General features: G+C 45.5%; 1 protein-coding gene across 1 annotated transcript in view; it reads left to right on the forward strand.

Annotated features, from left to right (window-relative positions):
- Nucleotides 1-2,433: 2,433 nt before the first annotated feature.
- Nucleotides 2,434-15,180, forward strand: part of LOC311226748 (neuropilin-1a-like) — a gene marked incomplete at both ends in the record, with an annotated part of 147,750 nt that continues 135,003 nt past the window's right edge. The window contains one exon of the mRNA XM_084312158.1: nucleotides 2,434-2,443. Coding sequence (XP_084168284.1) covers nucleotides 2,434-2,443 — 10 coding nt within the window. The remainder of the gene's footprint in view (nucleotides 2,444-15,180) is intronic.

The following is a 15,180-nucleotide window of genomic DNA, read 5'->3' on the forward strand; positions in this document are numbered from 1 at the left end:
TATATTATAGCTATGGATGCAATACTATTGCCCATTTGACATCGAGTATCTATCGTTCAATATGTGAAAAAGAAAAAAATTTCATCCATACATTCCCGTTTTATACCGTGGTGAATATAAGTATGGTTTTAGAGCGGTCTAGGGTAATTCATGGGAGGCTGGTAATAGCCCCCAACGTGTATTATACTAAATGCAATTGGCGTTCCGTCCCTACACACGCTACAATACAAAAATCAAATGCATATGATAGGTATTATATTATATGTTTCTACAATCACACATTTTGAAGTTCATTGATATGGTAAACTTTAAAACTCTGCAAGTTATGTACAATGCAAGAAATAATCAACTACCGGTAAATGTAAGAAGCACATTTCTGGATAAACAGGGGGGATACAACCTTAGAGGACCATTGAACTTCAAAAAACCTGTGATGAAAACCAACCTGAAAATAATGTGTATCTCCTCTTACGGAGCCACCCTGTGGAATGGGCTAGGATGAACTAAAATATTGTGAAAACCTAAATCAATTCCAATCTAGACAAAGAAAATCTATTTTTGATAGGTACAGAAGGGAAGAAGAGCTTTAATTGCATATTAATAAAATAAATACGTATGATACTGTATTGTATGTTATATCATATTACATTCTATAATCATATTATAATTAATTTGTATATTATATTGAACTATATTTGCAGTATATACTATTATATTATGGTACTATATTATATTGTATATATCATGTACTATATATCTCATATCACATTATATATGTGCTGTATACACTATTATGTACTATATACTATTATATATACTATTATATACTGCAGGTATACTATACTGTAATGTGTACAGTAATGTGTACTATATGTGTGTACTGTAATGTGTACTATATGTATGTACTATTTATGTATGCAAAAAATAAATAAAACGAAACGTAAGTCTTCAGGGGCAGGGGTGCTTCTCCCTAGCCCTTTTCGGACAATTGGACAATGCTGCAATAGCAGCTGGTAAAACGTTGGTGATTTATGGAATGACCGTTGTTATGTGTTCAAAGCCCGAAATAAAAAATGACTGAATTGAACTGAACTGAATAGGTATTATGTTCCATCATGAATGCATGAAAGGGTGGGGTAGTTTTTTGATGCTTTGATCGTCACCAACGGAATACGTTATGGACTAGCGTTACACACATACGCTCGGATCGCAATGAAGGCGTGCTTTGATCAACACAAGATTGATATCATATAGCCCTTACCTTGACTAGGATGTGCCCCAAAAAGAATATTCCAATTATCTGATCGCGAGTCCCAGTATTGGTGTCGATCGTGTCGCCAACATAATCCGCCATACATCATCCATCTGGAGCATTTGACGCTCCTCAAGCTGATCGGGACAACCGCTCCCCTTGCCCGACATGGAAAAGTTCGCCTGGACCAATATAATCGACGCACAGCCCAAGACACAGAGTTTCAAAGGGTGCGCCTGGTAGGATGTGGCCGGTATTGCACTTTTGGGATCTCAGACTCATTCCCTATGATAACACCAGGCTCCCTGGATGGATAATGAATGGAAATATCGAATAAAAGAAAAAACTGCCAAAACCCGACTATACTCGGGTCTGGCGCTGAATGTTCGGTGAGTTAACCCGACTATCATCGGGTCTGGCGCGGAATGAGTTAATGTAGTTGTTTGTTGTTTCATGTTTGTGTGGTGCACAGGGAGTGCAGAAACTCTGGGGACATATTCCAGGAAAGTCACACACACACACACACACACACACACACACACACACACACACACACACACACACACACACACACACACACACACACACACACATACACACACACACACACACGCACACACGTCACACACACACACACACATGTCACACACACACACACACACACACACAAATACCGGGCATCAATCTGTGACAAGGTTTTGTCTTTTGATACCGTTGCCCGCGGTTTTTTAAATAGCAAATTGATGTTCCGCGAACGAGCACAGTTCTCAGACGGCATCAATAAGGCTTTTGTGCGGGTTCGTCCTGGGACCCATCAGCTATGCCTCCGTAGCCAATCCTGAAGCAGCGTCAAATGCAGAATTTGCCTCGCATCCTTATTACTGGAATAGCAGGGCAGTGTAAAAAAACTAAAACAAAAAAACAGAAACGCTAAAAACTGGAACATGCAGCAGGCGGGGTCATTTAGGAGGAGTTTCTATGGCATGGTTGAACTCACTAACACACACACAGACACACATACAGTACAGTACGAATCCGAATATGAATTCGGGAAAGCACAGATAATGAGATGGACACAGATATTTCTATTACACAGATATTGTAATATATTTATCCGGGGGGAAAGGGTGTTATGTGTTCAGCGCTCCGCCTAGGCACCACCATAGATATCATCAAGCAAGATGGCCGCCGGTGAATTACGCAGGAGACTCCACCTTGAGCCATCTAGTGTTTATATATATATATATCTATGGGCACCATAGCAGTCAAAACTACCTGTAGAACTGCCCTGTTTCTTCGTTTGGACCCATGGAAATATTAGTATATGTAGCATTTTTGGAAAGTTGTGCATCGATTTGGAGTTTTCTCTCGTATCTCGACTGCTCCATGGCAGCAAGGTCTCCCCTACATTTTCAAAAGCCTAGAGAAAAGCTTGTCTTAGGCTTGTCTCAAATCGTCGGTTAACCATCTGTAGTGTGATAGTAAAGGGTTAACCTTCTGTAGTGTGGTAGTGAAAGGGTTTACCCTTTGTCGTGTGGCAGTGAAAGGGTTAACCGTCTGTATTCTCGCAGTGAAAGGGTTAACCATTTGGTAGTGTGGCAGTGAAAGGGTTAAATTAATCGTGTGCGTGGGCCTTTGGAGACTTAGGACCCATCTTGAGATGCACGGCGCGCACCCTGTCTCTCCCACGTTACTACTGCGCTAAGAGCAGCCTTCACTGATACCAATTCCAGGAATATGATTTATAGTTAGATGATTCAAAGGTTGTCACGAGTTGTCATGGGTATGACAAAAACAAATGCAGTTACTGGAAACATGCAGGAGATAGCGGTATCGGTAGCAGTATTATGCAAAACAGGCCATAGATTTCATATTTAGGCTATTTATAATTTTTATGTATAATAATAATAATAATAATAATAATAATAATAATAATAATAATAATAATAATAATAATAATAATAATAATAATAATAATAATAATAATAATAATAATAATAATAATAATAATAATAATAATAATAATAATAATAATAATAATAATAATAATAATAATAATAATAATAATAATAATAATAATAATAATAATAATAATAATAATAATAATAATAATAATAATAATAATAATAATAATAATAATAATAACTTTATTTGTATAGCACTTTTCATACAGAGGTTGCAGTTCAAAGTGCTTCACAACAGTAAAAAATACAGGCATAAGCAAGCATAAAAAAGATAGACAGGTAGCAAGGCATGGTAAATCACAGTGTTTCACTGTGAGGTTTTGCCCGCTGCTCACTAACTTTCTCTGTCTTCTTTAAGCCTACTGTTAGGAATTCCCTACTCACTCTCTCTAGCCCCCACCCTCTCGTTCTTTACTCTCGTTTACTCTCAGTGGCCACACCTGGACTACCTGTCATTATGTGTTTGATTGGTCTGGTGCCGAACTCACACTTTTAGTTCGATTATCAATTACCTCTCGCACCTGTGGTGGCAGGCTAATTAGTTCCCCTGTGGGCTTTAAATACCAGGGCGCTTCCCCTCGTTTCGGCGTGGGGTCGTGTTGTATACTTGCCGAGTCTTTTCGCTAACATCTAGACTCTTTCGGGAGATCCTCTGGTCTACCAATGCTGTAAGATGGATCTCTCCAGCCTTGAGAATTTTGCTCCAGCCTTCATCTGCTGTCGCCGTAGCCTGTGGAGGAGACATTGTACTGCGCTCTCTAATTCTCTACGGGAGGTATTCCAGTGTTCCACTCCAGACCAGCGCTCTGACGCGCATCTTCCAGACCTTCGAGCTTGGCACGCTCCTCCGTACCAGCGCACTGACGCGCATCTTCCAGACCTTCGAGCTTGGCACGCTCCTCCGTACCAGCGCACAGACGCGCATCTTCCAGACCTTCGAGCTTGGCACGCTCTCCAGACCTCAGCGCGCCGACGCGCATCTTCCAGACCTTCGTGCTTGGCACACTCCTCCTCGCAGACGCACCCCGAGGCGTCTCTCGGTTCCGACGCGCACACCAAGGTGTGGCGCGCACTCTGTTCCTCGGCTCCGACAGCGGCTACCCGGTGGACGACACCCACGCCACCGCCACTGTTCCGACGCGCACACCAAGGTGTGGCGCGCACCCTGTTCCTCGGCTCCGACAGCGGTTACCCGGTGGACGACATCCTCGCCACCGCCACTGTTCCAGCACCCTGTTCCTCGGCTCCGACAGTCGGCTACCCGGTGGACGACTCCCTCGTCACCGCCACTGTTCCAGCACTCTGTCCCTCGGCTCGGACAGCCAGCCACCCGGTGGCGATGCCCTCGCCCCGTTGCTGTCCCTGTACCTTTACGCATACGCTGGGTGAGTTTTGATTGTGATGTCACTCACTCAGCGTAGTGCCCTTGCCCCCGTTCCCGCTGCTGTCCCTGTACCTTTACGCATACGCCTGGGTGAGTTTTGATTGTGATGTCACTCACTCAGCGTAATGCCCCTTGCCCCCTTCCCGCTGCGTTTCCTGTACCATTACGCATACGCCTGGGTGAGTTTAGATTGTGATGTCACTCTCCCAGCGTATTGCCTCTGTTTTTGGTTCTCACTTAGAATAGTATTTTTGGACTTTACATCTCCCCCTGTGTGTTTGTCACACGAAGATATTATTACTTTGTTCACTTTGTTATTTGGACTGTTCTGCACCTGCTCTGTTTTTTCCCTTTTGTGCATTAACTATCTCCTCTGTCCTGCAGAGCGGCCCAGATGATTTCCACCAGTCCTCCCAGTTCCTCCCTGTTCCCCAGCCCGCCTCCGCGGGCCTCAGTCCCCTCTGTTCCCTAGTTCTCCCCTTTCTAGTTCCACCTAGTTCCTGTTCCCTAGTTCTCCCCTTTCTAGTTCCACCTAGTTCCTGTTCCCTAGTTCTCCCCTTTCTAGTTCCACCTAGTTCCTGGTCCCAAGTTCTCCCCTTCTAGTTCCACCTAGTTCCTGTTCCCTAGTTCTCCCCTTTCTAGTTCCACCTAGTTCCTGGTCCCAAGTTCTCCCCTTCTAGTTCCACCTAGTTCCTTGTCCCTAGTTCCCCTAGTCCCCGTTTCTCCTGTTCCCTAGCTCTCCTAGTCCCTAGTCCTCTCTCCCTAGTTCTCCTTGTCCCTGGTTTACCTAGTCTCTAGTTCCTCTGTCCCAAGGCGTTCCCTTAACCTTCCCTTAGGCGTTCCCTTACTTTCCCTTAGTGTTCCCTTTTCCTGCCCGCCTCTTAAAGGCACCTTTCCTTCCCCTCATATTATATTCCTGTATTTGTGATTCTCCCTTAAAGGGACAGTGCCCTTTTCCCTGTATTTCCCTGTTGTTCAATAAATATCTGTTTCTTGGCAAACCATCATACCTGTCTTGTGTTGTGCGATTGGGGTCGGTTACAAACCATAACAGTACGACCCCACCAAGTCTACGACCCCAGCCAGCACAGACTGTGTATGTTGAGTTTGCCTTTTTTTTTCTTGTTCCCTCTAGCTCCCCTGTTAGCCTGTTACTCCCCTGTTTAGCTTGTTAGTCTCCCCGGTTAGCTCCCCTGTTTGCTTCCCGTTTTGCCCTGTTTGACCCCCCTGTAGCTAGCCATGCCCTGGCAGCTAACCCAGTCCCTCAGCAGAGCCCCAGTCTGCTAGCTTGGCCCCGGCTGCTAGCACAGCCTCTATGTTAATGCAGCCTTGCAGCTGGCATAGGCCCTGTAGCTAGCCAGGCCCAAGCAGCTAACCCGGTCCCTCTGCATGGCCTCCACTTTTTTGTGTAGAATCTCACACAGCTAGGACTGTCCTTCCAGCTAGCTTGTGCTCTCATGCTGGTCCAGCCCTGTCTGCCAGCCTAGCTCCGGCAGCTAGCGCAGCCTCTATGTTGATGTAGCAGTACAGCTAGCATAGGCCCTGTAGCTATCAGTGCCCTGGCAGCTAACCTTCCCTCTGCTAGCCCTTTCCCGGTGCTTCTATGGTTACCCCTTAGCTACCCTGCTCGCCCCTCAGTTCTCTAAACCAGTTCTCTAGACCAGTTCTCTTGCCCAGTTCGCTAGACTAGTTCTCTAGACCCAGTTCCTCTAGACCCAGTTCTTCTAGACCCAGTTCCTCTAGACCAGTTCCTCTAGACCAGTTCCCCCAGTTGCCCCTCTGCTACCCTAGTTACCCCTCGGCGACCCTGTTTCTTTTGCTAGCCCCACTCTTGTGGTGGCTTCCCCTGCTGGCTTGGCCAGTACCTCTTGTTTTGCCCCCTGCCACTCTGTCTGTATTTGTTTTGGGTCGCCGGGTGGCTCCCGTTGGAGGGGGGGATACTGTGAGGTTTTGCCCGCTGCTCACTAACTTTCTCTGTCTTCTTTAAGCCTACTGTTAGGAATTCCCTACTCACTCTCTCTAGCCCCCACCCTCTCGTTCTTTACTCTCGTTTACTCTCAGTGGCCACACCTGGACTACCTGTCATTATGTGTTTGATTGGTCTGGTGCCGAACTCACACTTTTAGTTCGATTATCAATTACCTCTCGCACCTGTGGTGGCAGGCTAATTAGTTCCCCTGTGGGCTTTAAATACCAGGGCGCTTCCCCTCGTTTCGGCGTGGGGTCGTGTTGTATACTTGCCGAGTCTTTTCGCTAACATCTAGACTCTTTCGGGAGATCCTCTGGTCTACCAATGCTGTAAGATGGATCTCTCCAGCCTTGAGAATTTTGCTCCAGCCTTCATCTGCTGTCGCCGTAGCCTGTGGAGGAGACATTGTACTGCGCTCTCTAATTCTCTACGGGAGGTATTCCAGTGTTCCACTCCAGACCAGCGCTCTGACGCGCATCTTCCAGACCTTCGAGCTTGGCACGCTCCTCCGTACCAGCGCACTGACGCGCATCTTCCAGACCTTCGAGCTTGGCACGCTCCTCCGTACCAGCGCACAGACGCGCATCTTCCAGACCTTCGAGCTTGGCACGCTCTCCAGACCTCAGCGCGCCGACGCGCATCTTCCAGACCTTCGTGCTTGGCACACTCCTCCTCGCAGACGCACCCCGAGGCGTCTCTCGGTTCCGACGCGCACACCAAGGTGTGGCGCGCACTCTGTTCCTCGGCTCCGACAGCGGCTACCCGGTGGACGACACCCACGCCACCGCCACTGTTCCGACGCGCACACCAAGGTGTGGCGCGCACCCTGTTCCTCGGCTCCGACAGCGGTTACCCGGTGGACGACATCCTCGCCACCGCCACTGTTCCAGCACCCTGTTCCTCGGCTCCGACAGTCGGCTACCCGGTGGACGACTCCCTCGTCACCGCCACTGTTCCAGCACTCTGTCCCTCGGCTCGGACAGCCAGCCACCCGGTGGCGATGCCCTCGCCCCGTTGCTGTCCCTGTACCTTTACGCATACGCTGGGTGAGTTTTGATTGTGATGTCACTCACTCAGCGTAGTGCCCTTGCCCCCGTTCCCGCTGCTGTCCCTGTACCTTTACGCATACGCCTGGGTGAGTTTTGATTGTGATGTCACTCACTCAGCGTAATGCCCCTTGCCCCCTTCCCGCTGCGTTTCCTGTACCATTACGCATACGCCTGGGTGAGTTTAGATTGTGATGTCACTCTCCCAGCGTATTGCCTCTGTTTTTGGTTCTCACTTAGAATAGTATTTTTGGACTTTACATCTCCCCCTGTGTGTTTGTCACACGAAGATATTATTACTTTGTTCACTTTGTTATTTGGACTGTTCTGCACCTGCTCTGTTTTTTCCCTTTTGTGCATTAACTATCTCCTCTGTCCTGCAGAGCGGCCCAGATGATTTCCACCAGTCCTCCCAGTTCCTCCCTGTTCCCCAGCCCGCCTCCGCGGGCCTCAGTCCCCTCTGTTCCCTAGTTCTCCCCTTTCTAGTTCCACCTAGTTCCTGTTCCCTAGTTCTCCCCTTTCTAGTTCCACCTAGTTCCTGTTCCCTAGTTCTCCCCTTTCTAGTTCCACCTAGTTCCTGGTCCCAAGTTCTCCCCTTCTAGTTCCACCTAGTTCCTGTTCCCTAGTTCTCCCCTTTCTAGTTCCACCTAGTTCCTGGTCCCAAGTTCTCCCCTTCTAGTTCCACCTAGTTCCTTGTCCCTAGTTCCCCTAGTCCCCGTTTCTCCTGTTCCCTAGCTCTCCTAGTCCCTAGTCCTCTCTCCCTAGTTCTCCTTGTCCCTGGTTTACCTAGTCTCTAGTTCCTCTGTCCCAAGGCGTTCCCTTAACCTTCCCTTAGGCGTTCCCTTACTTTCCCTTAGTGTTCCCTTTTCCTGCCCGCCTCTTAAAGGCACCTTTCCTTCCCCTCATATTATATTCCTGTATTTGTGATTCTCCCTTAAAGGGACAGTGCCCTTTTCCCTGTATTTCCCTGTTGTTCAATAAATATCTGTTTCTTGGCAAACCATCATACCTGTCTTGTGTTGTGCGATTGGGGTCGGTTACAAACCATAACATTCACATTAGGATCTAGCATCCCAATAGGCTCTCTGTTTACAGTTTCATTCAGTAATACAAATAATAAAAATAGTTTAAAATGATTCAGTTTAAAAATAGTCTAAAAATTATAAAATAGAACGGACATACAACAGGGTATTTAACATACAACAGAGCAGTGCATCAGTAAGAATTAAAAAGTGTGATAAAATAGTTCTCTTAAATTACAGTGCATACAGTAGGAGGTAGTGAGAAAAAATTAGCATAGAACCGACACATGAATTTGATAGGCAGTGTATAAAAGTAGGCAGGGTAAGAATAGTGCAGGTAAGTACAATTTGTGTCAGGATAGCCCTGATGTTTCATTGAAATGCCTGAGCAAAGAGATAGGTTTTAAGCTGTCTTTTGAAGATGTCTAGCGAGTTGGCTTCCCTAATGTTTTGGGGTAGTTTGTTCCACAGTTTTGGGGCATAGTTGATAAAGGCTGCATTAGGGCTGGGCGATAAAACGATAACGATAATCATCGCGATAAATTATTTCCTCGAAATAAACATGAAATGTGGTCGCAAAGTTTCGATATATCGATTTCCAAGCTTGGACCAAACAGTGTTCCATTCTATGCATATGATCCAGTGGTGGTAGGTTGCCCCCTGGTGGAATATAATAATCTATGCACTGGGCCGTGTGTGTACTGCGTAGGAGAAGGTGCGCGGACTGATGACCGTGATGACGACATCAACTCGAGACAAGACATTCAGTTTTGGTGTTTTGAAATCACGCGGCATAATCACAAGAGAAAACATTCATTCAGACTGTGTTGGAATAGTTGTATATAACAAAATGGATTTATATGGATTATGGACTTGGACACATTCATGGAGAATTCAAGCCGGGACCACGACGCTTCTCAAAGGGTTGACTTGGCTCAACACGCGAGTCGCAACGGCTCTCCAATTCGTCTCGTAGTGACCGGCGCAGCAAACAAAGTGAGTCTATTAATAGCCCGTCCGTCGGCGCCGGCATAAGAAGTTAATTACTGACAGAAATGTATATCGACGATAATTATCGATATCGAGTTATATGAAAATAATTGTATCATTTTATCGCGATAATGTTTTTGGCCATATCGCCCAGCCCTAGGCTGCATTACCGATCCTCTTTTGACTGTTTCTGGGAGCCTCTAGTAGTCCAGCAGTTGATGATCGCAGTGTTGGCGATGTAGCTAGGTCCCTGTCCATTTAGAGCTTTGTATGTAAGGAGAAGGACCTTAAAGTAAATTCTACTGTAAATGTTACAGGAAGCCAGTGTAAAGCAGCTAAGACTGGACTAATGTGCTCTCTCCTTTTGGTTCTAGGTAGCAGTCGGGCTGCAGAGTTTTGGATTAGCTGAAGCCTCTCTGTGGTTTTCTTAGGGAGACCTGTGAAAAGTGCATTACAGTAGTCTAACCGGCTAGATATGAATGCATGAATTAGCTTCTCAGCATCGTTCTGATTAATAAATGGTCGTACTTTTGCTATATTTTTTAGATGGAAGAACGATGTTTTCGTCACTTTGCTAATATGAGAATTGAAGTTCAGTTCTGAATCTATGATAACCCCGAGACTAGTGACCTCAGATTTGATCCAAGGGGTTAGTCCTCCCAGGTTCTTTATTAACGTTTCTTTTTTAGTTTTGGGGCCGATAAATAGAATTTCAGTTTTGTTCTCGTTTAGTTTCAGGAAGTTCTTACTCATCCATTTATTTATTGCCAGTAAGCAGTCTGTAATGGAGCTAATCTCTGTATCATTTGGTTCAGCAGATATGTACAGTTGTGTATCTGTGAGGATTCGCCTGTTCCCTGAGCTTTTCCCTGTCTACTCTCTTCACCAGCCCCCACCCTTGTGAGAACTTTTGCCTGCCTCCTACTCTTCACCAGCCCCCACCCTTGGACATTCTGTTCCTCTACCCTCACGCACCTGTTGGGAGTTTGCAATCTGCTGGAGAGTACTTAGGTTGCAGACTCCCCTCCAGTCCTTGTCGGGTCGTTCTGTGTTCTGGACTCTGTGTTCGTTCTGTATCTATGTTCACTCTGTGTTCATGGAGTTCTGTATGGTTACCATCCTGTACGTTACCATCTCCTGCCGCGTCTCCGGCGTGAGACGACGTGCCAGCCATCACCACCTGTCGCCGTTTGCCTGGAGTGGGACACCGTCTTCGCTCTCTAATTCTCTACGGGAGGTTTTCCAGTGTTCCCACTCCAGACGTCAAGCCGGCGCGCATCGCTCCCTATTTCCACGGGAGGATGCGTCTCTTCGCCCCGGTCCCCTGGGACCCCTGTGTTCTGCGCTGCCCGTCTGCAGCATCCGAGGAGGATCTCCGTGCCAAGCCTGGAGTGGTGTTCCCACTCCAGACGTCAAGACGGCGCGCATCGCTCCTCATACAAGTTCCTTGGGGTACACCTGAACAATAAACTGGACTGGTCGGACAACACAGAGGCCCTCTACAGGAAGGGACAGAGCAGGCTGTTCTTCCTGAGGAGACTCAGGTCCTTCAATGTGTGCAACAAACTGCTGCAGTCTTTTTACCAGTCTGTTGTGGCCAGCATCCTCTTCTATGCTGTGGCATGCTGGGGAGGCTACATCAACTCAAGGGACACCAACAAGCTCAACAAGCTGGTGAGGAAGGCTAGCTCCGTGGTGGGAGTCGAGCTACCTAGACTTGAGGTGATGGTAGAGAGGGGGATGATAAGGAAGCTGGATGCCATCATGGAGAACCCCTACCACCCCCTCTACGACGAGCTAGTCAAGATGAGAAGCTCGTTCAGCCACAGACTCATCCCCCCCCGACACTCAACTAACCGCCTCGGACAGTCCTTCATACCAGCGGCCATCAGGCTCCACAACAGTGGGCAGCGACTAGCAGCCTCCAGGCCCCACAACAGGGGGCAGCGACAGCGACTGCTACCAGACATTGACCTGGGACTTATAGGAACCCAAGGGGGACAAAGTAGACTACCCTGGTACTTTGATTAATGTATACTCAGTAGATAGTAAATTATTATAACACTACCTCTTGCATACTGCACCTCATGTGACACTGTGAATAATGTGAATATTCCTCAGCTAGTCAGATAGTAAATTATATTGACCATATTGATCAAATTGTTTACACTGCCTGTGTTGTCTTTTACTACCTGTATACTGTGTTGTTTTACTACCTGTACCCCTCCCCCCCTCCCCCCCATGCTGCTATGATGCCTGAATTTCCCCAAGGGGATCAATAAAGGAATATCTTATCTTATCTTATCTTATTTCCACGGGAGGATGGCGTCTCTTCGCCCCGGTCCCCTGGGACCCCTTTGTTCTGCGCTGCCCGTCTGCAGCATCCGAGGAGGATCTCCGTGCCAGGCCCCCGCCGTCGGGCCCCTGTCCCCGTGCCAGGCCTCCGCCGTCGGAACCCTGTCCTCATCCCTGTAAGCAGCTCTGGCCCTCGCCCTGTCCAAGGCCTTAACCCTGTTCTCTGTCCCTGTCTCCAGCCCGCCTCTCCGGGCCTCTGTCCCTGTCCCCCTCTCCAGTGCCCCTGTTCCTGGCCCTGACACTTAGCCCTGGTCCTTAGCCTTAGTCCCTTAGCCTGTTCGCCTCTTAAAGGCACAGTGCCGCATTTTCCATATTTCCTTGACTCTAGTGTTTTTGTGTTTTCCCTTAAAGGGACTGTGCCGCTTTTTGTTCTATAATAAATATTTGCCCTGTTTTGGCTTACTCTCATACCTGTCTTGTGTTGTGCGATTGGGGTCGGTTACAAACCATAACAGTATCATCCGCATAGCTATGGAAATCTACATTATGTTCTCTGATGATATCACCCAGCGGTTACATGTAAAGGGAGAAGAGTAAAGGACCTAAGCAACTCCCTTGTGCAACTCCATAGTTGTTGTCGTATATATCAGACATGTGATTTCCTAGTTTAACATAGAATTTCCTCCCTCTGATGTATGTTTTAAACCAGCCTAGCACATGTTCTGAGAAACTGACAAGGTTTTCAAGACGATCGATTAGAATATCGTGATCGATTGTATCAAATGCTGCACTGAGATCTAGCAGGATAAGGATGGAGATCTTATTCTCGTCAGAGTTTAGCCTGAGGTCACTGATTATTTTGGTGAGGGCAGTTTCAGTGCTATGATATTTTCTGAATCCCGACTGAAATTCTTCTAAGATGTTGTTTTCTTCAAGAAAGGAATTTATTTGAACCGAAACTATCTTTTCAAGTACTTTGCTAATGAATGGTAGGTTGGATATTGGACGATAATTTGTCATTACATTACTATCCAAGTTAGTTTTTTTTAGTAATGGCTTTACAACTGCTGTTTTAAAGGCATCTGGGAAAATACCAGTTCTAAGGGAAGTGTTTATGATATCTAGCACAGGCCTTGAAACACTATTAAACACCCGTTTGAAGAAAGCTGTAGGTATAGGGTCAATGTCTGAGGTGGAGGAGTTACATTCTGAGACAGTTTTGCAGAGTACATCTAATGTGATGCATGTGAATCTTCTCATGGTTACATTGCGCCGTTTTCTGCAATCAGCTTTATTTCCATCATGAGTAATGCTGGCCCTGATCAAGGTTATTTTGTTGTTAAAGAATAGTGCAAGTTCTTCACACTTAACCGTTGATGACTGAGGAGGTGTAGGGGCAGTGATGAGTAGTAGATTAATAGTGGAAAAAAGGATTCTGGAGTTTCCAGCGTTTTCTGTAATGATTTTAGAGAAGTAGGCTTTCCTTGCTAAGCGGATGGTTTTATTAAAGCATATTTGTATATATCACAGTATATGGTGTTTTTTGTTTTTCTCCATTTTTGCTCCGCTGCACGACATTTCCTTTTTTCTTTGTTGACCGCATTATAGTTCAACCAGGGCGAGGCTCTGGTTTTCTTCTTGTTCGTTTTTAGTGGGGCGACAGAATTTAATACAGATGACAGTGCATCATTGAGATTTTCTACCATTTCATTTAGAGAGCTGTCATGATTGTGTGGTTCATGTAGTCTGATAAGATTAATGAACTTTGATTCAGCCTTGTCGTTTAGGAGCCTCTTTTGAACTATGATTTCTTTTTTTGTTTTAGTAAGGGTTATTTGAGTATCAAAAAATATACAGTGATGGTCGGAGAGAGGTAATTCAGTTATTGAGAAATTGTTTATGCTTAGCCCAGTTGTTGTTATAACTAAGTCTAATGTATTTCCAAGCTTGTGAGTTGCATTTGTTATATGCTGTGTTTGTTATATGTATGAGGAATTCATTAGATAATAGACACAATCTTGAGTATGGGCCAATTTGAGTTTGTGGGGGACGTGAGCATCTTTTATGCAACAATTCCTCCACGTCCAACAGTGTTATGCAACAATTCCTCCACGTTTTGTAATGATTGGACTGTAGACAATGTTTGATTTATAGTTTGATTTGTGTTATGCCACGCCCATGTTTTGCATTTGTAGTGCCTCCCCTAGTGGTCAAATAGAATGAAAGGGTATATTTCAGGTAGTTATGTGGTCATATCCTGCAAGTTTTGTGATGATTGGTCTAAGGCAGGGGTCGGCAACCTGCGGCTCCAGAGCCCGAGCCGCATGCAGCTCTTTAGCCAATCAGCTGCGGCTCCCTGGCCCAAAAAAATTATAGTAAAAAAAATGTACAATTTTTTTTTCACTTTTTAATTTTAATTTTATTTTGGAGATCGATGTCATACTGTGACACTGAAATGAAAAAATATTTCATCAACTAAAATATTTAGTCAACAAAAATATTTCATCAACTAAAATATACAGTACGTCACACCCCGCGCCTCTCCCTGCCATCTGCAAGTGGCTAATCTTGAGTTTTCGACCCCCCAGTAAGCTAACCATGGATAAATCCAAAAAAAGGAAAGTCTGAGGAAAATAGAGGGTTTAATTCAGCGTGGACAGATTAATTTGCTTTCACGACTAACGATGCAGGCTTACCTGTATGCCTGATATGTGGTGCGAAATTTGCGAACAAAGAAAGATTTACTTTTTATTTTATAGATTTTCCACAAATAAGGGAAGGGCTCAAATAGAGCTGCATAGTTCAGGGTTTTATTTCAAAGTAGGTCTACAGATGCAAGTGTTTTTTTCTCCTTTTCTGTGTTTTATTTCAAAGTAGGTCTACACATGGTAGTCTTTTTTCAAAGTGGACTACTTTTTATTTTATAAATGTTCCACAAATAAGGGAAGGACTCAAATATACCTGAATAGTTCAAGGTTTTATTTCAAAGTCGGTCTACAGACACCAGTGTTTTGTCACCTCTTCTGTGTTTTATTTAAGGTCTACACAGCCAGTATTTTTTCTCCTCTTCATAAGAGTTTGAGGTTTTCCTTTGTTATAACAGGTAAAAACAGCAATAAAAAGTCAAAAATTTTCTTTTTGTTGCTTTATAATCCCATTAATGCAACAAACTGTGTGCTATAAGTATAAAGTATAATAAATCGCAAATTACTTTGGGTATGCAATTGTCAGGCGTTTTATGCTAAATGTGGGGTATGC

The sequence above is a fragment of the Notolepis coatsorum genome (genome assembly GCF_963971535.1).
Source record: "Notolepis coatsorum genome assembly, chromosome: 4".
In the NCBI taxonomy this organism is placed as follows: Eukaryota; Metazoa; Chordata; class Actinopteri; order Aulopiformes; family Paralepididae; genus Notolepis; species Notolepis coatsorum.